General features: G+C 37.2%; 1 protein-coding gene across 1 annotated transcript in view; it reads right to left on the bottom strand.

Annotated features, from left to right (window-relative positions):
• The window catches only part of LOC109821788 (transcription factor bHLH106-like), a 26,117-nt gene extending 1,544 nt beyond the window's left edge, over nt 1–24,573 (bottom strand). Inside the window, exon 1 of the mRNA XM_020387947.1 lies at nt 24,488–24,573. Within this exon, the coding sequence (XP_020243536.1) occupies nt 24,488–24,573 (86 nt within the window). The remainder of the gene's footprint in view (nt 1–24,487) is intronic.

Below are 26,237 nucleotides of genomic sequence, written 5' to 3'. Positions count from 1 at the left end.
CCGCCATGAAATAGCTTGGCATGCCCCCAATTTCCCCGGTTTGGAACATGGTCGGAGATTTTTTTTTTTCTCCGGCCGGTCAAGGTACTTGAAATTAAGAATGAAATCGAGAAGAAATTCAGTGAGAAATAAAAGGGTCGGAGCTTATAAAGATGGGTAGAGTCGTGCTATTTGGCAAGAAAATGTACACTACTTGGAGTACACGTGTCAATTTTTGGGTGGTGTTGGATGGTGATCGAATAAGGTAAGGTTGTAGGTGATGGCGGGGGAGTACAAAAGGAAAAAAGAAATGCTATAGGGGGCCCTCTGTAGGATATCCTAGGAAAAAGAGGAGAACATCATGTGTATTATTAGTTTTGTCTATCAATGCAGTCACTATCAGTTATTTATTGGTGTCTTTCTATACAGTCACAATGATATTGATAATTAATAGTGACTCCATTAATATATTAGCAAATAAGAAAAATGATTTAAGGACCCAAAATATGGGACCAAGGGAGGGGACAGGTGAGGTGTCTCCTCCCTATTGCATAATGAGTTGGCATGGCCAACTCATTATACAATAGGGAGGGGACACCTCACATGTCCCCTCCCTTGGTCCCATATTTTGGGTCCCCGTAGCAACACTCAGCAAATAATGTCAAATCTCCCTCTACTTCTTTGGGTCCCCGTAGCAACACTCAGCAAATAATGTCAAATCTCCCTCTACTTCTTCATGTACGAGAAGACCTTGGTCCCATATTTTGGGTCCCCGTAGCAACACTCAGCAAATAATGTCAAATCTCCCTCTACTTCTTCATGTACGAGAAGACCCTTCAAGAATATACTGGAAATGGGAAAAAAAATGCTATTGTTGTAGGTTCAGTGGTGCTACAAAAATACGTGCACCCTAAGAATGTCTTGCTTCCAGTGGTAGCTGAGATTGGGGGTAGGACCACTAGTAAAAGTATATTATTTAGGTGAGAGAGAAGTTAGGGCACCCATTTTTTGGTGCACCCAAACTCAAAATAGTAGCTAGGTTATGATTTGGATGGTCCATATGTTTTGGTAAAGATTGATATTTTTTTTTAAGTATCTTTTGGTATATTAATCATGATGTATGTGGATTATGCAATAATGGAGTCCAATCAATCTGATATTGTGTTTGACCTAGATCTTTTGTTCAGATCTTTCTACTGAATTACTGTAAGAAAGAGACTTTTTTAGGTCAGTACGTATGAAGTCTCATTATGCAACAATTTGAACTCATAATGCCCATAAAAAATATAGCACATGATTTCTTGTATACAACTTATTTGCCAGGATTTTCTCACAGACTTCAAAAGGGATTGAACAGCTAGTAAATGAGATTAAGATGGACATTTTGATCCCAGTCCTAAATAGTCCTATTCAATCTGAAAACAGTGATTGGATTAATTCTTTGTAGATATTGATTTGTTTTGTGGGGTTATCCCTAGGCTGTAAGTGTTTTCACTGTTTTTAGATTTCTCAATTATGAGAATCTAGATGTACATAACTCTCTTTTTGGTTTGAATGAAATAAAATTCTCATTGACCAAAAAAAAAACTTATTTGCAGTATAGGAGGACAGCAAAGATAAATAGTTATAGAAACTTTTTTGCTCTTTAATTAGAGTCAATAAGGTCTCACGTATATTAGCTTAATCAATTTTACTTAATTATGAGCTTTTGAAGCCCATAGTACATTTACTATGTATATAGATGTATAGCAAAAGAATATATAAAATGAGACACAGTTTTCTTTCTCTAGAAAGGCTGTTATCTTGAGACTTGGGAGTGCATGTAGATGTATAGCTAAAGAATATTTGGAGTTGCCACCTTCATGCAAATGCTTAAATAATATTCTGTCTGAAATCTTGAGACTTGGGAGTGCATGTAGATATATAGCTAAAGAATATTTGGAGTTGCCACCTTCAAGCAAATGCTTAAATATTCTCTCTGAAATCCAAGTAAGAAACTTGAAGAGTTGTAGAACAGTTTACAAGTTTAAAATTATCTGACAGGTAAAAGAGAATTTTTATGTCCATATATAAAGGAGTGCCCATGACCATCTAAAGTAGAAGAATTATAACTTGGAAAGAAGGAAAAAGGATTAAACAAAGTTAACGCTCAGCAGTTTTTTTGGAAACACTAGTTTACATTAGTTTAGGTGTTCAAAACTAAAAAAAAAAGAGTTAATTGCGAACAGACCCCAAGCAATTCTACTCGTGCTGATAGACACCCTATAGTATTGGCCCAAGTTCAAATTCACCCTCTTAGTGAAAATTTTCGACTTTTTCACGAGTAAAAAAATTGCAGTTGGGGATCTATCATCATTAATAGAAGTGAAGAGGTATAAGCATTTTTCACTATTTGAAGAGTTAAAAAAATTCAATCAGGGGGTCAATATATCCTCACAAATAGAACTATACAGGGACATATTTGCAATTGGGCGATTCTATATAAGGGAATGTACTGTGTATACACAATTAACCCATAAAAAAACACTAAGACAAAGACATACATGTCAGATAATAGTCATGGTAAAGCTAGAAAAGTAAAGAGGGGGTTTATTAGAGAAAGTGGCTTTAAAAGGAGAAGTTCTTGCTCTGAGAACATTGTCCCTTGTTGGAGGTACATGCCAGAAAGAGATGAAGAATCCCACAAAACCATGTAAAAAGGTAGAGACTTGAGAAGTTGAGAGACACGCGTTACATACTCCAAAGAAAATTATTCCTTAATTAAGAATAATTAGGAATCTTAATTTTTTTATCTTATGACAAATAGCATGATTAGAATTTGAACTTACATGAATGGCAAAGATTTCTATATTATTAACTACTAAGTCTCTGCCCAAACCACAAATAATAACAATAACCTTCAGCTTGTGAGATGAAGCAAATATTTGTTCCTACCGAAGTTATAGTTGATGAAGAGCAAAATGAAAAAAGAATATATATATATATATATATATATAATATATATATATATATATATATATATATATATACTATATATATGATATTATATATATATATATATATATATATTATGATAATATAATTAAAGAGAAAGAAAGAAAGAAAAACAAAGAAATCAAAATACTCTTGTATAATCCTTTTGACTTTATTCAGAAAATCAAAAAAAAAAATTAAACTGTGGCGCGCGCGCGCGCGCATTATATATATATATATTATATATATATATATTATATATATTATATATATAATATATATATATATGATAATATATAATATATATATATATATATATATATATATACGATATATAACATACTCTTTTTAAAAGTGGGAATATAGAAAAAACTTTCATTACACAATATTGTCCTTGATTTTTTTAAATATCGTATTATGATCATACCCTAATTAATAGAATCCTTTAAATAGATCTATAATACATTATTTGTGATCCTAACCTAATTAATAGAAATATCTTTAATAAATTCTTAGCAATCCAAAAGTTATAACCAATGTTCTTAAAAACCTAAAATTATACAAAGCACCCTTAAATTAGAAAACTATAAACAACCCCTTAGGAATTAAAATTTTGAAAAGAACCCTTAAATTTTTGAAAATTACAAACAACCTCTCATAGAGCAACAAATTACAAATCATCATTTAAAAATTCTAAAGATTACAAATATCAGGTCCCTGAAAAGACCAAAAGCTACAAAGGCACCCAAAGAAATCTAAAAATTACAAAAAGATCCTAAAAATCTAAAAAAATTTAATAAATATTTTTTTAACAATCTCATGAATGATATGAAATTACAAGTAGAACCCTAAATTTTAAAAATTACAAACAACCTTCTCACCAAAATTTCAATAATTATAAAAAACACCCTTAAAATATGAAAAATTTGAAGACTCCCGTAAATAACTCGAAATTATAGACAACGCTCTGAAGATTACAAAGTTATGAATAACCACCATGAAAAAGCTTAATTTTATAAAAAAAACACCTTAGGAAAATCTACGAATTAAAAAATAACTCGAAAATCAGAATTTTAACAATTCTATGAACAATCTTTAATTACATATAACATCCCAAAAATTTTAAATTTGCAGACTTTCAAAGATCTAAAGTTATAGAAAACACTTAAAAAAAGCAACAAAGTAAAGAACTCCCTGAAAATTTAAAACTTTGTTCGGCCCTTTGAACAATCTGAAACTACCACCAAATATTTAAATTTTACAAATAACCTCCAAAAAGTCTTTAATTAAAAATATAAAAACTATGGTTGTCTAATAAATTCTTATGAAATATTTTGTCAAATACTTCTAACTAAAAATTTAACTTTTATCAAATACTTTTGAACATATGCATAATGTTGAATTTTATCAACTGTTGAGTTATGGTTATCTAACAATTTGTTTATGAAAGATTTGGGTGAGACATCTAAAATTTGGGACTTACAAACTCTATAGAGATAGAGCTAACAAGTTAGTCTATTTATATTAATAAGATAGTGTCTAAGTTTAACTTGCAAGATTCAAAGTAGAGACTCATTCCTTTTGGACAAGGAGTCACTCTTTCTAAGAAAATATCACCTCATACAGATATGGAGTTAGAAAGATGTTGGAATTGGGGTGCAGATCAAACCTCGATTCAGGCAAGAAGCTCCGCCGAGATTAAGATCTACGCAGGCGAGCATGGGCGTCAACTCAGGCGAGGTGAGCTCCAATTGGCGAGCTCGAGATCTTCGCAGGTGCAGGCGAGCTCGGGGTTGACATCAGGCGAGCTCGAGTCCTTGCAGGCGAGTTGGGGGTGTTGCAGGTGAGCTCGAGATCCCCTTTTTTGCAGGCGAGCTTCTGTCAGGCGAGAATCACTCAGGCGAGCTCGAGCGCTCGTGACAGGCGAGCTTGTGGCGGAAATCCATCCTGTCGACAGCTCAGCTAGGGTTTCCTTATAAAAGGGAAACCCCTGGGTGCGGATCAGTAGCAAGGGAAGAGAGAATTAAGAGGGGGTATTTAAGAAGGGAATTTGTTACTGTAGCTACAGTAATAAATTAGCATTTATTAAGAGATCTCAGTTTAAGATCTGCTCTAAGTTTGTAATTTCTTGTTTGATTAATAAAAAATTTACTGTGTGGCTCCCGAGGACGTAGGCAGTTGCCAAACCTTGTTAAATCTCGGTGTATTTTCTCTATACTATGTTTTTGTTGTTTTAGGGGTTTCGGCGTAAATTCCCAATAACTGGTATCAGAGTCTGAAACGATCTAGAGGAAGTCAGATTCAAGTGGGAGCCATGGTCACAGATGAAGAAAAAATATGACTTGAGAAGTTTGATGAAACAGATTTTGGATTCTAAAAAATATAGATAGAGGATTATATGTATCAGAAAAATCCGTATCAACTACTATCGGGGAAGAAGTCGGAGTAGATGAAGGAAGATGAGTGGATCCTTCAAGACAGACAAGCCGTCGGAGTTATCAGATTGACGTTAACTCGTGACGTTACGTTCAATATTACGAAGGAAAAGACCACGGCGGGTCTTATGGCAGCACTCTCAAATATGTATGAGAAGCCATCAGCCATGAACAAAGTTCACTTGATGAGGCGGTTATTCAATCTGAGAATTACAGAATGCGCGTTAGTAGCACAACACCTTAATGAACTCAACACGGTCACAACCCTATTAAGTTCAGTTAAAATTGAGTTTGATGAGGAGGTTCTGACATTGATACTTTTGTCTTCCCTACCAGAGAGTTGGAACGCTACAGTCACGGCAATGAGTAGCTCGTCGGGAAGCAACAAGTTAAAGTTCAACGATGTTCGTGATCTGGTTCTCAATGAGGAGATCCGATGGAAAGAGTCGGGTGAAGCTATAACCTCTTCAGTATTGCATACAGAGTCAAGAGGTAGAAATTCAATCAGAAGGAACGGACGAGGCAAATAAAACTACAGAGGAAGATCAAAGGACAGTAGTTCCAAGTCAAGGAATCCAAGCAATAGCTCAAAGGCTATCAAGTATTAGAATTATGGAGAGACCGGGCACTACAAGAATCAGTGCAAGAGTGAAAAGAAGGAGAAGGATGCGAAGGCAGAGGTGAATGTCACTTCCACTTCAGGAGGAGACGATGCATTGATATACTCTTTGGAGAGCAAAAAGGAATCTTGGGTGTTAGATTCAGGAGCGTCGTTCCATGGCACTTCCCAGAAAGAATTCTTCGAGAAGTATGTCCCCAGAAATCTTGGATACGTATATCTTGGTGATGATCAATCATATGCTATTGTGGGCAAATGTGTAGTGAAAATTAAGTTGAACAGGTTAGTATGGGAGCTAAAGGATGTCAGGCATATTCCCGACCAGAGAAAGAACTTAATATTTGTAGGCCAGTTGACTGACGAAGGATACACTACGATCTTCCATGGAGATGATTGGAAGATCTCAAAGGACGTAATGATGATTGTCCGAGGCAAGAAGACTGGTATACTATATATAATAGTAGGTGCATATTTTTTGATCTCAGTTACAGCAGGCAATAAGACTTTAAAGTTGTGGTACCAGAGACTCGGTCATATGAGTGAGAAGGGGATGAAGATCATACACACAAAGGGAAAACTCCAAGGTCTAAAATCAGTTAATTTAGATATGTGTTAAGAATGCATAATTGGAAAGCAGAAGAGAGTTAGCTTTCGGGCAAGTGGCAGAACCCCCAAGAAGGAGAAGCTAGAGCTCGTTCACTCAGATATTTGGGGACCAACTGATATGGGTGTATCTTCTCTTTGGAACTTAGTGATCCTCATAAGAGCTTGAGGATAGATGATTCTCATGGTAACTTAAGAATAGAGGTGTAAAACAATACAGTGGAACGCAAGTCGAAGCGTGGAACGAGACGGCGAATCGAAGAATTGAAGCATCTGATTTTCAGTCGGTGAGTTGACTCATAACAGTCATGAGTTGACTCATCAAGTTGAGTCGATTTATGTCTGTCATAAGTCGACCCATGAAACTCAGTCGTTTTATAAAAAAGTCTCTAACCAGTTGACTCATCACTATATGAGTCGACCCATGTGTCATGAGTCGACTCATATATGCACATAAGTCTGTTAGACCCTAGAGGGGGTGATTAGGGTCTTATGCTAATCTAATCCGATTTTATATCAATTAAAACTAATTAACAAGTTATCCTAGCAAGTATAAAATACAACAAGATATGTGAGCTAGGATAAGTGATATACGCAAGGGTAAACAAAATAAACAAGATAGTGGATGATATAAATAATGAGCAATGGACAATGACGATAAGAAATATAAACATAAGAGTAAGTGTGCTAAGGTAAACTCAAACACACGAAATGATCACGGAGTTCGGACCTTCCGTCCTACGTCTCTGCTCCCCACTCCTGGGAAGAAATCCACTATCACAACCGGGTTTTCTACGCTCACCCGAATAACATTTATACCTCACAATTTTATTCACGGAGTTCGGTCCCCACGACCTACGTCTCCACTCCTTACCTCGAGGAGATCTCCACTACACACTCGGTTTTCTAGCTAACCAAAAACTTTACAATCTCACAATATAATAAATAATTTATTCTCTACAATAGATGAGAACTCAATGTAGGCTCACACTCAATTGTTACAACACTCACCAACCTAATTATACTATGTATGAAAATACAATAAGCTCAATGTGGGTGTGTGTAACAATAAGATTTACCAAATCTAAACTCAATATAAAAAACTATCTTTAAAGAAAGATAATCAAACAAATATACAAATGTAAAGCTAGAAATAGAGTTTAAAAAACTTCTCAATAGATCAAGAGGTAGAGGTAGGAGAGTTGGAAAACTTCTCAATAGATCAAGAGGTAGAGGTAGGAGAGTTGGATGCTCAAACACTAATAGATGATTTCCTCAAGCTCTTGTAAACTTGTTTTCACAGAGGTAGGAGAGTTGGATGCTCAAACACTAATAGATGATTTCCTCAAGCTCTTGTAAACTTGTTTTCATAAAACAAACTCTCAATTGCTTAAAATCTTTTTAAACGAACTTAAACAATACTTAAACCCTTTGTTAAAACTTTATTAAAACATTTCTTAGATACTTATGAAAGATGAGAGCAAGGGGGGTATATATAGCCTCCCAAAACCTCAGCCAAAAACCCAATATAAATGACCAAAAAGCCCAAGGAAAACAGCTCAGGAAAAGAGCCGTTGGAAGCTGATTGACAGATCGGCGATCGACCGTGGAGAACACGCGGTCGACCATGGAGAACGCGCGGTCAACCGCGAGCAGGTCAGAAACAGAACTTTGGCTATGGACATCAGCCAGTCGATCGTGGCGGGCGATCGCGAAACTCTCTGGACTGCATCCGGTCGATCGTCATGGTTGACCGCCAGCCATCAAAAACCAATCTAAGTCTCAAACTGATATATGAAAAATGATAGGTTTGAAATAGTTTTCTAATTTTAAAACCCTGTTTAAAAATATCAAACAAATTCTAAAAAATGTAAAACTTTGGAAAATGATTGTAGACATGATAATATATATGCTACAAAAACTGGTTTTTAAAAAAGACCTCCCAAATAAAAAATATCATCATTTTACAAAATAGTTCAAAACATGAAAATGTGAACATATGAGTTTTGACATTTTAGCTTAACCATGTTTTAAAATAATACAAAATAATTTTATAGACTTGAAGAAAGATGTAAACTATTGTTATAAAGTCTATAAACAATGAATATAGTATTTTATCAAAATACACATGTAATGCACTAAAACATGATTTCATTGAACAAAATAAAATTAATATTGATGAAATCATATATATGCATATAAGTATGAAATAAGAAATATATTTTTAATTGTATTCAATTGTTTCATAGTAAAACTTGAAAACTATCAAACCAAAACATATATGTATATATATAACTATATATATACGAAACCAAAGCGTGTATGTGTGTATATGATTGAGCTTAAAGTACTAACACACATAATATAAAACCTAAAACTAAATTTACCCAAGCTTGTGATCTTTAACGAAGCTCTATCTTGGTACACTTGCGTATGAAGCTTGAACTTGAATCTTTAACTTTGAATTGCGTAGGCTTCACTCCACAATTCCGTCAACCTCCATTGGATATGATCGTGAATGCGCGATTCCATCCATCCTCTAACTTGTTGTTTGTCTACAATAAATATAAATACACAAACACTAGACAAACAACATTAGTGGTAAATTGTTTGTTAAACATCGTCAAAACAAAGAGGCCAACAGAGTCGACTCATCGAATGATTCCTGGTTCGTTTGGGTTTCTGTTTGCACGAATTCCTGTGGGGTTTTAGCTTAGTTATTTACCATTTTGTCATCCACATTGTTACACATATATAAGGGATTGTTTTAAGGTTTCTAATTGATCAGATGTAAAAAGAGAGATTCTAATCAAGAGAGATTAGAGTTTAGAGAGAATTGAGAGTTTGTTCTCGATTCTAGTAAGATTGTAAGAGAGGGATTGTAATATTTTCATATCATAATCTAGAGATGGTATTTTCCTTCGCCACATACTGAATTATTCTTATATTTCTGTCATCCTCTTCTCAACCCATCATTGATAATTCCGTGATCAAATATGCTCGCCCGGCGACTTGTATCAAGTTGGTATCAGTACACTCAAATCCTGTGAAGGGGGTATCCTGTATATGGTCCTGACTCGATCGCAATATAAGAAGTTAGGCGAGATCCTTATTTCATTGGAAGGGGTCCAGAAATTAAGAAAGAAGAAGATGACTGAAGGAGATAGTTCAGCGAGGCTAGATGCATTGGAGAAACAGATGGAGACAATGAGTTCGACTCTCACACAGCTCGTCAATATCTTCTAAGAAAAGGACAAAAAGGAGGAATCTTCTTCGAAAGGTAAGAAAAAACTTATAGAGTCCGATGGAGAAGGCGAGGAATATGATTCTGATAGGGAGGCCGAGACTGTCAAAACTATTCCGCATCAAGAGGGTAAAAATTACTACCAGAATTTCAAAATTAATTTCAAGGTGGAGATTCTTGTTTATGATGGGAGTGTCAATATAGAGAAGCTCGATGATTGGATCGAGCGTATGGAGATGTATTTTACTCTCTATGGATATTCATCCAAAGAAAAGATTGTGTTCGTGACTTTGAAGCTTTTAGGATATGCGTTGACTTGGTGGAAATCCTACTGCAAGTAGGAAAAGAAGACGGTGTCGTGAAACAAGTTTAAGGAGCTACTGAGAAAGCAGTTCTATCCAGTGGGGTTCCTTAAGGAGCGTTGGTACAAATGGTACGACTTGTGCCAAAGATTCAATCAGACCGTTCAAGAGTACACGATGGAGTTCCAGCAGCAGGCGATGGTTCTAAACGTCACGACGGACGAATACTCCATCTTCATGAAGTACATGGTGAGTCTGAACGAATGCATCCGGAAGGAGATGAAGCTATTCATGGTCGAGTCTATTGCAGAGGAAAGCGTGAAAGCTATTACCATCGAGGGCAAGCAAAAGAAGAGCAACGAGGCAAAAGGAGATACAAAATAGACGGGAGGTGAGTCTAGTGGTTCCAAACATAAGGAGGAGAAGAAAGGTGATCCTGGGAGAGCAGAACTGATTTGTAGTCAATGCGAGAAGAAAGGACATATCGGTGATCGATGCTGTGAGAAGTATCCTCATCTGAAGCCAAAGGGGTCGAAGAAGAAAGAGGAGAAAAAGGCATACGTAATAGCACAAGGTCCGAAGGAAGTTCCTGGGATGATAGAGCCTAACAGTAGTCTCAATCTTATGGCAGGAAAACAAGCCACGAAAGAGGATGAAGACCCCCGAGAGCAGCTCTTTGTGCTGAAGTTACAAGTGAAGACCAGTTTGGTTGATACCATTATTGATTCAGGCAGCAAAAAGAATTTGATATCTGAGGCCTTGGTTTAGAAGCTAGATCTGAAGACAGTCAAGCATCCGAAACTCTATCCATTAGGATGGATTCAGAAGGAGACGGGACTAAGTATAGTTGATCAATGCGCTGTCAGATTTGTGCTCCACGGGTCGTATATTGACGAGATCACGTGCGACATTGTTCCATTAGATGTTTGTCAGGTTATACTAGGCAATCCATACTTGTGTGATAGATACACGATCTACGAAAGACGGGCTCATAAGTACATATTCACCAAGGATAGTGAAATGTTCATATTTCGTTCGGCGTCTCTTCTGAGAGAGGCAAACTTGACGATGGTGACGTGAGCGAAGAGGCTAGTGAATGCAAGCAAGAAGTTCGTCTCGTTGTGCATTAGACTTCAAGATGAGCCATTGAAAAGGAGTTGCATATTGGAGCAGAAGACGACTACAATGAGGTGAGGAACGAAGGAGTCGTTTCTAGTTGTACGTCGATATCAGGTTCCTAGCAAAGCCAGGTAATACAGAAAGGATGGAGGAGCTTACGAGTTTCCTCAGCTAAAGTTCTAACTTGAATGGAACTTCAAGTTCCTAAAGGGGGGACCCATAATACGGGTGTATCTCCTCTTTAGAACTTAACAATCCTCATGAGAGCTTGAGGATAGATGATTCTCATGGTAACTTAAGAATAGAGGTGTAAAATAATACAGTGGAATGCAGGTTGAAGCATGGAACGAGACGGCGAATCAAAGAATCGAAGCATCCAGTTTTTAGCCCGTGAATCGTCTCATAACAGTCATGAGTCGACTCATCAGGTTGAGTCGACTCATGCTTGTCATAAGTCAACTCATAAAACTCAGCCGTTTTGTAAAAAAATCTCTGACCAATCGACTCATCACTGTATGAGTCGACCCATGTATCATGAGTCGACTCATATATGCACATGAGTTGACTCATCGAAGGATTCCTGGTTCATTTGGGTTTCTGTTTGCACGAATTCCTATGGGATTTTGGCTTGGTTATTTAAAACTTTGCCATCCACGTTGTTACACATATATAAGAGATTGTTTTAGGATTTCTAATCGATCAGATATAAAAAGAGAGATTCTAATCAAGAGAGATTAGGATTTAGAGAGAATTGAGAGTTTGTTCTTGATTCTAGTGAGATTGTGAGAAAGGAATTGTAATCTTTTCATATCATAATCTAGAGAGGGTATTTTTCTTCGCCACTTACTGAATTATTCTTATGTTTTTATCATCCTCTTCTCAACCCACCTTTGATAATTCCGCGATCAAAGGTGCTCGCCCGGCGACTCGTATCACCAACCACCACCACGTCCATTGGTGGAAAATACTACCTCGTGACTTTTATTAATGATCACTCTCGAAAAGTATGGGTCTACTTTCTGAAGCATAAGTCAAAAGTATTTGAAGCTTTTAGGAGATGGAAAGCTATGGTCGAGAATAAGACCGGTCTGAGAATAAAGAAACTCAGAACAGACAATGGTGGTAAGTTTGAAGACACCAGATTCAAGAAGTTCTGCTATGAGCACGGGATCAGAATAGAAAGAGTCGTGCCCGACACGCCTCAGGACAATGGTGTAGCTGAGCGGATGAACAGAACGTTGACAGAGAGAGCCAGAAGCATCCGTATACAGTCAGGACTACCGAAATAGTTCTGGGTAGAAACAGTCAACACAACAGCTTACTTGATCAACCGAGGTCCATCGGTTCCATTGGAGCACAGAATACCAGAATAAGTATGGTGCGGAAAGGAGGTAACTCTCTCACATATTAGAGTTTTGGTTGTGTAGCTTATGTGCATATTAGTGATCAAGGCAAGAATAAGCTTGAGCTCAAGTCAAAGAAATGCATTTTCATCGACTATGGTGAAGATGAGTTCGGCTATCGCATTTGGGACAACAAAAATAAGAAGGTGATCAGGATCAGAGATGTGATATTCAACAAGAATGTGATGTACAAGGACATGCATAAGACAGATAACTCAGAGAGCGAGTCAATATTAATAGATACAAATGATGTCCTAAGTGACCTCTCAGGAAAACCCAATACAGAAGGTCCTCAGCCAAAATAGCCTCTTGGATAGAACGGTGTGTAGGAGGCCCAACACACCAGCTCCAATATTAAGAAGATTTTCTCGGCCTCCTGTACCCAACAAGAGATATATGAACTATCTGTTGTTGACAGATGGAGGGGAGCCTGAAAGCTATGATGAAGCTTGTCAGAGTAGAGATACGAGCAAGTGGGAGCTTGTCTTGAAAGATGAGATGAAGTCTCTCATCTCAAACCAGACGTAGGAACTAGCTGAGTTATCCACGGGTAAGAAGGCACTCCACAACAAATGGGTGTACCGGGTGAAAGAGGAGTAGGATGGCTCCAAAAGATATAAGGCCCGGTTATTTGTCAAAGGATTCCAATAGAATGAAGGAATTGACTACACCGATATTTTTGCTCCCGTGGTGAAGCTAAATATTATCAGGACAGTGATGAGTATTGATGCGGCATAAACATGTACCAAAAATATTGCAAGTGCACAACCGTGTCAAGTTATAGTATTTAAGATATCGATCCCACGAGGAAGGTGTTTTGTAGGAGAAAATATGAAATCGGTTCTTATGTTGTGTGCGTGACAAGTAGGAGTGATAAGTGAATGTGATTGTGAAGAGATTGAGAGAGTGAAAATGGTGTGTGAATAGGTGCAAGTGTAAGTGAGAGTGGATTTGAAAAAGAATGAGTATGATCAATAAGGTGAGAAGGAAAAAATGAATAAAATCAAGAAACAAATAAAAAATCAAGAATGAAGAACAAAATTCTAGAATAAAAGAAAATACAAGAAATTAAAGATGGTGGATTCAATTATAGATATGGATAATCTAAAATTGAACCCACTTCTTAGAAAAGGGTGATTCCCTAGAGGGTTCTAGCCTAAAGGCGAATCAAACAAAATAAAAATTAACAAAAAGAAAAACTAAACCCAAGAGGGTTCTAGCCTCAAGGTGAATAGTATAAGAAATTAAAATCTAACTACAAAATAAATTACAAAATCTAAACTACAAAATAAAATTATAAGAATTAAATGCAAGAAAATAAATCTATTCTATAAGCATGAAATAAATCTAAGGCAAGAGGGTTCTAACCTCTTGGCTATTTAACAAGAAAATAAAATCTAAACTACAAGCATAGAAATAAATCTACACTAATAAGCAATAAAAGAGAAAAAGAAAGAAATGCAAACCTTCAAATAATTCCAATCCGGAAGGCGGAATTTAACATATAATATATGAAAATCGCCTATCTCGACGAGACGAAGCTATCCGTGAAATCAGAATTTGGATATAGAATCTGGAGGACTTCGCATCGATACCGGCATCGATGCCTGCATCGATGCTGGCATCGATGCCCTAATAACAATTCTAACTTCACAGTTGGCTTCGTCTCGTCGAGATAGGCAATTTTCATATATTATATGTTAAATTCTGCCTTCCGGATTGGGAGATATCGTCGTTTTTTTGTGGCCAACCATTTTGAATATGATTTCTTTTCATATTGGATTTTTGATTTTCTCCGGCTTCTACAGGCTACTCGGCTTGATTCTGGGCTTTTGGATAATTTGGAAATTGATTTTCCAATGGGCTTCTTTGCTTCATTTCTTCATTTAATCAATGGGTTTCTGTTGAGAAATGAGAGTTTGAGATTTATTCTTCATTAACCTGCAATTAAAAGATAAAAATAATTATTAGTGGTATATTTATTCATATAAAATAGATAATGAGGGTATAAAACTGTAATAAAAAATCAATGGGTTTTTGTTGAGAGATGAGAGTTTGAGATTTATTCTTCATTAACCTGCAATTAAAAGATAAAAATAATTATTAGTGGTATATTTATTCATATAAAATAGATAATGAGGGTATAAAATTGTAATAAAATGTGATTATCAAATACCCCCACACCTAAACTTTTGCTAGTCCTCTAGCAAAGAAAATAAAAAGAAAATCCTAACTCACTTTCGCAGGAATCGCGGTTGTATTTAGCGCATACAACAAGCCTTTAAACCCCTAGGTTACCCTAGTGGACGAGTTGTAGTCTCGTGAGGGTTTGCAGTGAATATACCCACAAAATTCGGTCAACTTGCCAAATTAAAGAAGTCAGTAAATAACTAAATTCACTTGATAACTTTTAGATAATCTAATTGGAGCCAGTTATCACTCAAGAAAACATTTTTATATATAACTCTAAGGTATATTTTTAAGAAAATCTTCTCATTGTAGCAATACAAAACCAAGCCAAACTTAGAAATTTAATTTAAAAGTTTTGAAAAGAACATGCTAACTCTTTGTTTTAAATAATTTTCAAGTTGCTTGATTTAAAATATTTTCCAAGACCATATATACAACTATAAAACATTTATTAAATTTTTTATTTTTTATTTTTTTATTATTATTATTTTTTTAAAACTCTTTCATCCTTGGTAATCTTTTTTCTACTTTAACGGGCTTTCTAAGTGACCATTTAACGAGTTTTGGGTCAATGGATCCCAACCCAAACTAAGTGACCATTTAACGAGTTTTGGGTCAATGGATCCCAACCCAAATGGGCTTAGGTCATTAAGTATGAAAATACTCCTTGGGCTTAATTACTCGGTAGGTCATTAAGTATGAAAATACTCCTTGGGCTTAATTACTCGGTCAGCTTAGGCTTAATAAGATAGAATTACCTTGAATTAAAGAGTTTTTTTTTTCCTTTTTGGTGCCCATTTTTCGCACTCTTCTTTTGATTTTTTTTTTTGTATATGTATATATATTTTGAAAATATGTAAATCAATACACTTTGAAAAAAAAATTATTTCCAACTCTAAGTTAAGCATGCAAAAATTTTATTATTTTAAATAAAAGTCCAAGTTAAGGCTTAAGTAAAGTATACTACTTTGAAAATCATTTCTTAAGAAATTTATTTAGAGTTATCATAAAAAGTGAACTTAAGTAAATAACCAACTAGGGATTAGAAAATTTCAAATTTATCAAATAAATCAATTATTACATAACTCTATCAATTTGGCAAGTGACGATATTTTTATAAAAATTTTTTTAATGTAAATAAAGAGAAAAAATAACTAATTCTCACCCCCACACCTAAATTTTGCATTGTCCTCAATGCAAACTCTATGATGCATAAAGTAAAGCAGATAAGAAGTGAAGCACTTACATTTGGTCCGCTGATAAAAATTTGCAATTACCTTTGGTCTCAGGAGGATGAAAACAAAATTTTATTCTTCTTTCTTTTTTTTTTCTTTTTTTTTCTTTTTTCTTTTTCTTTTTTTTTCTTTTTTCTTTTTCTTTTTTTTCTTTTTTTTTTGAAAACTGAACAAGAAACTCTCACGTGAGAGAAGAATAAATTCTTTTTATAGCCCCAAGAATGCAATTTCGGCCGTTGATGAAATCTGGAGGACTTTGCATCGATACCGGCATCGATGCCGGCATCGATGCTGGCATCGATGCCCTAATAACAATTCTGACTTCACAGTTGGCTTCGTCTCGTCGAGATAGGCAATTTTCATATATTATATGTTAAATTCCGCCTTCCGGATTGGGAGATATCGTCGTTTCTTTGTGGCCAACCATTTTGAATATGATTTCTTTTCATATTGGATTTTTGATTTTCTCCGGCTTCTACAGGCTACACGACTTCATTCTGGGCTTTTGGATAATTTGGAAATTGATTTTCCAATGGGCTTCTTTGCTTCATTTTTGTTGAGAAATGAGAGTTTGAGATTTATTCTTCATTAACCTGCAATTAAAGATAAAAACAATTATTAGTAGTATATTTATTCATATAAAATAGATAATGAAGGTATAAAACTGTAATAAAATATGATTATCAAGTATTGTATCTATTGAAGATCTTTATCTCGAGCAGTTGGACGTGAAGACGGTGTTTCTTCACGGAGATCTAGAATAGGAGATATACATGCACCAGCCAGAAGGTTTCTCAGAAGAAAAGAAGAAGAACCTAGTGTGCAGACTTAAGAAAAGCTTGTATGGCCTGAAGCAAGCCCCAAGACAGTGGTACAGGAAGTTTGACGGCTTTATGCAAAAAGAAGTTTCCAGGAGTATAACGCCGACCACTGTTGCTACTTTAAAAGATATCAGTTCAGTTATATCATCCTACTACTGTACGTTGATGATATGTTGGTTGAGGGTGCAGATATGAAGGATATCAGGAGTTTAAAACAGCAGCTGTCAAAGGAGATTGACATGAAAGACTTGGGTCCAGCAAAGAAGATCTTTGGAATACAAATCACGAGAGATAAGAAGAGAGGTCTCTTGTAGTTATCTCAGGTAGAGTACATCAACCGTATTTTGCAAAGATTCAACATAGGCGATGCTAAGCCAGTGAGCACACCCTTGGCCAGCCATTTTTGCCTATCGAAGGATCAGTCTCCTCAGTCAGAAGAAGAGAAAGAGAGTATGGCTAAGATCCATTACGCCTCAGTTATCAAAAGTTTGATGTACGTAATGGTCTGTATGAGACCAGACATTGGCCATGCAGTGGGAGTGGTCATTCGGTTTATGTTGAACCTAGGAAAAGCTCATTAGGAAGCGATCAATTGGATTCTGAGATATCTACATGGCACCACACATAAGTGTTTGCACTTTGGTAAGGGAGAGGTGAAAGTGCAAGGGTACGTAGATGCGAACTTTGGAGGTAAAGTCAATCGCCGAAGAAGCACCATCGGCTACGTATTTACTGTCGGAACTATAGCTGTTAGTTGAATATCCCAGATACAGAAGATTGTTACTTTATCCATTACAGAAGCTGAGTATGTAGCAGTAACTGAAGCCAGTAAAGAGATGATATGGCTTCAGGGTTTGTTAACTGAGCTGGGATTCAAACAGGAGAGGAATGTCTTACACAGTGATAATCAGAGTGTGATTCACTTGGCTAAGAATTCTGCATTTCATTCTAGAATGAAGCATATTGGGCTTCGGTACCACTTCATCAAATCCCTGTTGGAAGATGATGTGTTGAAACTAGAGAATATTGTAGGAAGTAAGAATCCAGTAGATATGTTAACAAAGACGGTGATCATTCAGAAACTAGAATTGTGCGTAACTTTAGTTGGCATTCATGCAAGTGATAAGGGCGGAGCCATACAGGAAGAGGAGCTTGATGAGATAGCCTGCTGACGACGGTTTGATCTCCAAGTAGGAGATTGTTAGAATTGGGGTGCAGATCAAACCTCGATTCAGGCAAGAAGCTACTGTGAGCTTGAGATCTACGCAGGCGAGCATGGGCATCAACTCAGGTGAGGTGAGCTCCAGTTGGTGAGCTCGAGATCTCTGTAGGCGCAGGCAAGATTGGGGTTGACATCAAGCGAGCTCGAGTCCTTGCGGGCGAGTTGGGGGCGTTGCAGGCGAGCTCGAGATCCCCTTTTCTACAGGCGAGCTTCTGTCAGGTGAGATTCACTCAGGCGAGCTCGAGCGCTCGTGATAGGTGAGCTTGTGGCAGAAATCCAGGCTGTCGACAGTCTGTCGACAGCTCAGCTAGGGTTTCCCTATAAAAGGGAAACCCCTGGGTGCGGATCCGTAGCTTCTTCCCCCTCTCTCTCTCCCCTCACGATTCTTGGCGGCGGCGTTTTTCCGTTTCTCCAGCACTCTGATTTTGAGGGGAGATTAAAGGGAAGAGAGAATTAAGAAGAGGTATTTAAGAAGGGAATTTGTTACTGTAACAACAGTAATAAATTAGCATTTATTAAGAGATCTTAGTTTGAGCTCTGCTCTAAGTTTGTAATTTCTTGTTTGATTAATAAGAAATTTATTGTGTGGCTGCCGAGGACGTAGGCAGTTGTCGAACCTCCTTAAATCTTGGTGTATTTTCTCTATACTGTGTTTCTACTATTTTAGGGGTTTCGGCGTAAATTCCTAACTAAAGAATTAAGCAACGCTTATCAGCTTCTGCTGTAGATAGTCTTATATATGCAATATTGTGCATTAGGCCAGATATTGCTCAAGAAGTAAGTAGAATTAGTAGATATCAGTTTGATCCTGCAGAGGAACATTGGACTATAATTAAGCATATTCTTAAATATATTAGCTGAACAAAACATTATTGTTTAGCATTTGGTGATGATCATTTAAAAGTTAAAAGATACATTGATTTTTATTTTCAATCGAATCTTGACGATAGAAAATCTACATTAATATTTTTCTTTGCATTAAATAATGAAACTATTAGATTCTATAACTGAAGCAGAATATATTGCAGCTTGTGAAGCAATAAAAGAGGCAGTTTAGTTTAAGAAATTCGTACAATAGTTAGATGTTGTTCATACTATTGAATCTCCTTTGCACTATGATAACAATAGAGCAATTGTAAAAGCTAGAGAGCATACGGCTCATCATCGATCAAAATACGCTGAAAGAAGATATCCCTTAGAAAGAGAAATTGCCAAAAGAGGAGACATAAACGTTAGCAAATTTGTTTCTACCAATAATGTGGTGTTTGGTAGAAAATTTGTAGTAAAAAAAATAAAGAAAAATTGATTTGTATTCCTTTGATCTTAATTACAATTGGATTTTCTGATTACAAAAGAAAGGAGAATTGATCTGAATTCTCCCCTTTGTTTAATTCTGGGTTCTTCACGGTGGCGATGAAATGCTTCCCTCGAATGCTCACGTCGAGTTTGCTTCTCGTTGACGATCTGAATGTCTTGTTTCACTGGAACGTGGTCTTCTCCTTACGATTTGACGTTATGGAAAACTTACAAAGCAAGTTTTAGAACTCTGGACTAGTTGATAACTCTAAACGAGTTTGAAACTCTATGAAAGAGTTGATTTAACCAAAATCGGTTTATAGCCAAGGATGAAAGCTCTCTGTTGTCGAATGTTGCTGAAGGATGAACGTCGATCTCCCCCTCACTGCCAAGCTCCAGGGTCAATCCAAGCTAAGAAGTTCTAACCCTTAACTCGGTTGAGTTTCTTCTTATTTATAGGGGATTAAGGGTGTAACCGCCCATTAAATCACTCCTAAGTGGGGGTGTAACTACCCCTAAATCGTGGGAAACAGTTTTGGAACCGTTCAAGGGTTTAAGGGGTGTAATCCTCCCTAAAATCTCTCCATAATGGGGTGTAACCGACCCCATTAAGTGGAGATACGATTTGAAGACAGTTCAGGTTCTGTTTGAACCAATCGAATTCAAAAAACACGGGTCTGTCCCACGTGGGTCTGACCCTCGCATTTTAATGTTGCAATGCGGGTTCGACCCCTACGTTTTGATGTTGCAATGCGGGTTCGACCCCTGCGTTTTGATGTTGCAATGTGGGTTCGACCCCTGTGTTTTGATGCTGACACATGGGGAGGACCTCCATGTTTTGGTGTGGCAACGCAGGGAGGACCTATGCATTTCATTCTGGGAACATAACCACGAGCTACGCACTTTGAATCTGGGACGCATATGTGAGCTCTGCGTCTGGATATGAAGAGACCGTCAATTTGTAGTCTCTTTTGCTAGAGTGCTACAAAAACTATCATCTTGTAATCTTCGTCTTGGCTCTTTGAAAATATGAGAGTCATCAGATTGTAACTCCCGATATGGATTGTGAAGGCTGTTGATTAGAGCTTTCATCAGTTGTTACGAATATCGTCAGATTGTAACCTTCATCGATCTATGTGAAAGTCTTTAAATTGTAGCATTCTGGAAGTCGTCAGATTGTAACTTTCATCATCGGTGTTTGATGGGGGATCATGTATCTATTGTGATTTTTAGACAACCTACATGTGGCAAATCCATTGACTAAACTTTTAAGTCAAAAGGTGTTTGAGAAACATATTGACCAGATGTGTTTGAAATTTATATTTGATTGGCTTTGCGTGCAAGTGAGAGACTGAAAGATGTATGCTCTACAAAGCTAATAAATTTATTATATGATCATAAATAAGAGTTTACATGCGTACTCATACAAAAATCTTGAAAATATGAAATTTTCAAACAACTTTTTGAGTAATATGATATTACAAATAGAACCATGAAATTTAAAAATTACTAGCAACCTCCTCACCAAAAATTTAAAAAATTATAAAGGTCACCCTTAAAATATGAGAATTTTGAACAATCACCTAAAGAACTTGAAATTATAGACAAATCCTAAAATTTTAAAAGTACAAACAACCACTTGAAAAATCTAAAATTTATTTAAAAAACCCAAATAATCCATAAAATACAACACGCTCCTTGAAAATCATAAATTTTTGAACACTTCCATGAAAAAATTATAATTACATACAGCACCCCAAAAATTTAAAAATTACAACCACACTTCTAAAAATCTTAATTTGAAAAAAACACCCCCAAAAAAGTGAAAACAAAAACACCCTTAAAATATGAGATCTTTGATCAGCCCTCTGAACAATCTAAAACTACAAATAACCACCAAATATTTAAAAATTACAAACAACCTCCCAAAGTCTTAAAATACAAAAAACATGTAAAAATTCTAAAATTATAAACAACACACCTAAACTCTAAAAAAATTATTCTCCCCTGCACAAACTAAAATTACAAAAAACCCTCAAAAAGTTTAAAAATTAGGAAAATCTCTATCAAATTATTAAAAATCACAAATGACCTTTTGAAAAATGAAAATTACAAACAACTCAAAATTACAAACAAGCTCTGAATAAAATAATTCCAAACAATCGCTTTGAAATCCACAAGTACCAAATGACTTTGGACTTGAAAGTTCTATAATTGAAATTCTAATATTTTCCAAACTACATGTAGGCGTCAAAAATTGCCTATAGCTTCCCGCACGTAGTTCAAAACAGAGAGAAGGCGTTGAACGCTATTATCCGAGTCAAAGAGGATTACCTAAAAAGAGGATCATCTGATGCCAAAAGGAAGCAAAGTAACGCATGAGACGAAGAAGCGCACAAAGCGGAAGAAGGACGTGAAAATACAAAGCAAGGAAGCAACAACGAGATTTAGAATGCATGGTTCAAGAAGAATAAAAATTTTGACCATGATTCGATTCAAATTCGAAAACTCTCAAAAGATAAAAGTTGTATGTCTCTTTACCAGCTTTCCAACGCAACTTGAATTACCTTATTCTGAGGTTGGACGAGAAAATTAAAGCAAAAATATGGAAGATAGTACAAACTGTCTCGAAAAATCCGAGTCGCTTCAAAGTGACTCGGAAAATCCGAATCGCCTCAAAATGACTCAGAAATTCTGAGTCACTTCGAAGTGACTCGCGTCCAGGTCATCTCCTGATGTGTTTTCTGATAAGATTGGCTTCTAGAACTCCTTGGGTCATCCATAAATATGTGGGTAGTCCTTAAACGTGTGGAAGCTGTTACACAACCGAAAACCCACATAAACGGATAATAACGGTTGTTCTTCGATCCTATTCACAAACATGGCATTTAAAATCTATAAATACACCCCTAGCACCCTTATAAAGGAATATCTGAAGGGAGCCACGAATTTTCGAGGCGCTAGGATGAGGTTCTGACGAATTTGAGAGAGGCTAGAGTGATCTTGGCAAAATCCTGTGCATAAAGAGTGGATTTCGAGAGATCTGAAGCTCACTCTATCTTTTCTCCAGGTCAAACTTGGTTTTGATCTCAAGAATAGTAAGCAATCTCGCTTGGTCGAGATTATTTACTTCTGCGAATACTTCCTTTGTGAAGTAAGAGCATTGAATTTTTGTTTTGTCAACCGGATCTGATCCGCGATGGTCTACGGACTAATGTTTCCCCGGCACAGGTAAAGATCTCACACAAGCAGTGGATAATAAATGTCCTCTGCGTGTGTTTGAAGAGAGTTGTAATTTTTGTAATCAAGTTGTCATATAAAGAGACTAACTCTTTTGAATTCATTGTAATCAATAAACGTGTAATGAATTCGACAAATAAACCAACTTTTGATGTAAACATGCTGGTGATCACAGTGGGAGCCAACAGTCTCACTACTAAAATTATCATGTCACAACCAAAAATCAAGATCCCGGTTGATTCAGCGGTCGAGCACGAGTTCAACGAAGCCAAGTTCGAGGAATATTTCTCCTCGTCTTCATCAAAATCCTCCTCTCCCTACAAATGTGGAAAAATATTATCTTCGAAGGAGGCATATTCACCGATGAAGGCTACAAGTGACTCTTCTCTAATCAAGGAGTTATCCAATCAAAGTACACCAACTCTGACGAAGAGGGATCGTCAGAGGTGACGCCAACGCCAAGCTCGTCAAATCACCAAGACATTAGAACAAGTTGAAGGGGTTGGATATTACACAAACTTGGAGTCCAGGAGGCGTCAAGTAACCGAATCACTTCAACAGCGTGTTGCTGACAAATACTCCAAGCCATCGATAGAAGAATGGATCCTTGTCAAAAGGTATCAGTCAACCCGGAAGGAGCGTATCCAAAGGCGGCGTACACGTGCCACACATGCTCGCACCCTTTTGTAAAAGGCAAAAGGTATGAAGGTGGCCAAAAAGTCATAAAAACTATACCAAGTCTGGAGGCCAAAGTCTAAAACAGCGGCTGAAAAGATCGAAAATCTTTAGTCACTTTTGAGTGACTCGGCCAAGTGCGAGTCACTCCAAGGTGACTCGCGCTAAGCCCGAGCCACCTCAAGGTGTCTCGCACCTAATTCACCTCCTGTAGCCATTTCTTCATTTTCTTCGAGTCTTGTTCCTCCTCCAGTCAATCCCGCACCTCCGGAGATGTCTCACGACAACATTGATCTGTCGAAATTCAAGGTTATGACGGTGGACCATCTCGGACCTTCGCACGAAGATAGAGGCAAAGCTCCGGTGAACAAAACCTGAGTAGTTCCTCAGGCTGGGGGTCGTAGAAACACTCCCGTCAAGCCAAAGGCCGCTCAAAGGTGTCCCGTCGCCTCCAAACAAACCAGGACACCTCATTGTATATGTTCGTGCACTGTGCACAAGAGGACTTCTAGCATCGATCGCCTAGGGGTTCGTATCGAAGCCTAGGAGCCCGTTAACATCTCACGCTCGTAAGGGGGTGGTTCTAAACGTGCGACTCCTGATGCAATCTTGGATCATTCAAAGGCGACAATAAATCATCCTGAGAATGTCAACAAGGTTCTTCATCCCTAAAAGAAGACGTATCCGTCAAAAGATAATGTTATACTTGGGGCATCATACTAATAAGCTATGGATTACTCCAATGAGCTGCACCATCAGGCTGGGGGTATGAACAAATCCTAAAAGAAGGGTGTCCGAGAAACCAGCTCTCACTATCCATACGGGAGATCTATCAGGGCAGTATTATAAAAATGTAGCTGCCCCAAGACCATTTCACAAAGGATCTCGATATTCGAGAAACTTACCACCGAAGCATCAAAGCCCAAGCCAAGACGTTTCCATGAGAGAAAATCTACCATCCAGGATGATGAATTCCTTAAAGTCACCATCAACATGGTTGATAATGAAAAGTCTATGATTGCTTCAAACGGCTCTAATCTTAACTTTTCTCCTAGAAGAAAAATCAATTCAGGGATAGCCCAACAACGAATGTCTCGACTCCAGCTAGAAGCCATCGAACATAGGGATTACCCGAGGATGCATGAAGGACTATCTTCAGAAGACGAACTGTCAGATATTTGCTCCGCAATTGCCTCCAATGATACAATATCCAGCATAGGGAAATGAAGGGAATCGTTCATAATCACTCCCAACCTAGTAGATCAAATGCTTCAAGAGGCTTTAGCTCGATAGCGAGAGAAACTCAGAGCTGAAATAAAAATAGAGTTGATCATACGGCAGATGAGAGAGTTATAGGCTCAACGATTTTAACCACGACATGAGACCAGTTGACAGTGATCTAAAAGTGGACGAAGTCATCATGGCTGACGCACCCCTCAAAAATATTAGGGGTGACCTAATCACATCCCTCAATAACACTAGTGGTGGTTCAATTGCACTCCTCAATATCGCTGGGGGTGGTTCAGTTGATCTTTCTCGACATCCTTCAAAGAAATATACGGGCGAGGACAATAAGATGATGCAGGAGCTGGAAGATAAGGTCAACACCTTGCTATCGGCTCAAGAAGTGAAGAGGACCAACATTATGTGTCCATATCCAAGAGAGTAGGATTCAATTCTGTACCCGAAGAAGTTCAATCTAATTAACTTCACGTCGTTTGATGGGAGAGGCTCACCCACTCAGCACCTAATTTATTTTAAATCCTACCTAGGAGTGATCTTCGGGAATGAACCCCTGATGATTGGGTAATTCATGGGAACCCTTTATGAGGCGGCCTTTGATTGATATCGACGTCTCAAGCCGGGGAGTATCAACTGCTGGGACGACATAAAAAACTCGTTCCTCAACAACTTCTTCGACGATGACACTGAAGTGTCAATCGGAGCATTTCTGGATGAGAAGCAAGAAAACAAATAGTCAGTCGACACCTTCGTTAAACACTTCCATAACAAGGTAATGAATTGTAGGGATCCTGTCACAGAGGAATTTATCTTGCAGATATGCCATAACAATCTCTCCATCGATGTCCTAGAAATCATGGGAGTTGTACCCTCAACTATGTGGAAAGAGTTAAAACTATGCAGGGAACAAGCCGAACGTTTTCTCAGAATGAAGAAGGCCGAGAGAGGCCAATCGACGGCTAAGGCACCTGCAACTACTGATGACATTCATCAAATATCACAACAGCAATCTTGGAGGCAATAAGGGACTCTTAATCCGAAGTTCTAGGAGGAGTATTCTTTCGAAGATGATGAAGTTCCAGCCATCTTCAAGTACCTCCTTGCTAACAAAAAAATCAAGCTACCACCAATTACAAATCAGGAGGAAGCAAACAAGATTTCGGATCCGAAGTACTGTGCATATCACAGGAGGATTCATAACTCCACCAAGACTTGTATTACTCTAAAAAATAGCATTCAAACCTTGGTTGACGTTGGTATCATGATGGTAAAATAAGCCAAATAATAATGGTGTCTTTCGATAGGTATATGAGGTTAAATTGCTCACTGATCCTCCAAAAGGTATATGAGGTTGAACTGCTCCCATACTCCAATAGGTATACGAGTATAAACTGTTTCCCCAATCTTCAATGAGTATATAAGAATAAACTGCTTCCTTTAATTCCAACGTGAAGTTCCTAGAGAATATTACACATAATATTCTTAAGGATAACCCGAGATTAAAGGATTGTTCAAGTCTACGTCAACCACGCGTTGCCAGGTAGCTTATTCCTGTAACAATGGTAAATTTTATGTATTTAATATCATCACACTAAGTTTAAGAGAGTTAACTCTTTTAGCATAACGTTACATACAAAAC

Source organism: Asparagus officinalis, chromosome 8 (assembly GCF_001876935.1).
Source record: "Asparagus officinalis chromosome 8, Aspof.V1, whole genome shotgun sequence".
Lineage (NCBI taxonomy): Eukaryota > Viridiplantae > Streptophyta > Magnoliopsida > Asparagales > Asparagaceae > Asparagus > Asparagus officinalis.
Note: the sequence above shows the minus strand (reverse complement) of the source record. Positions and strands in the feature narration are given on the sequence as shown.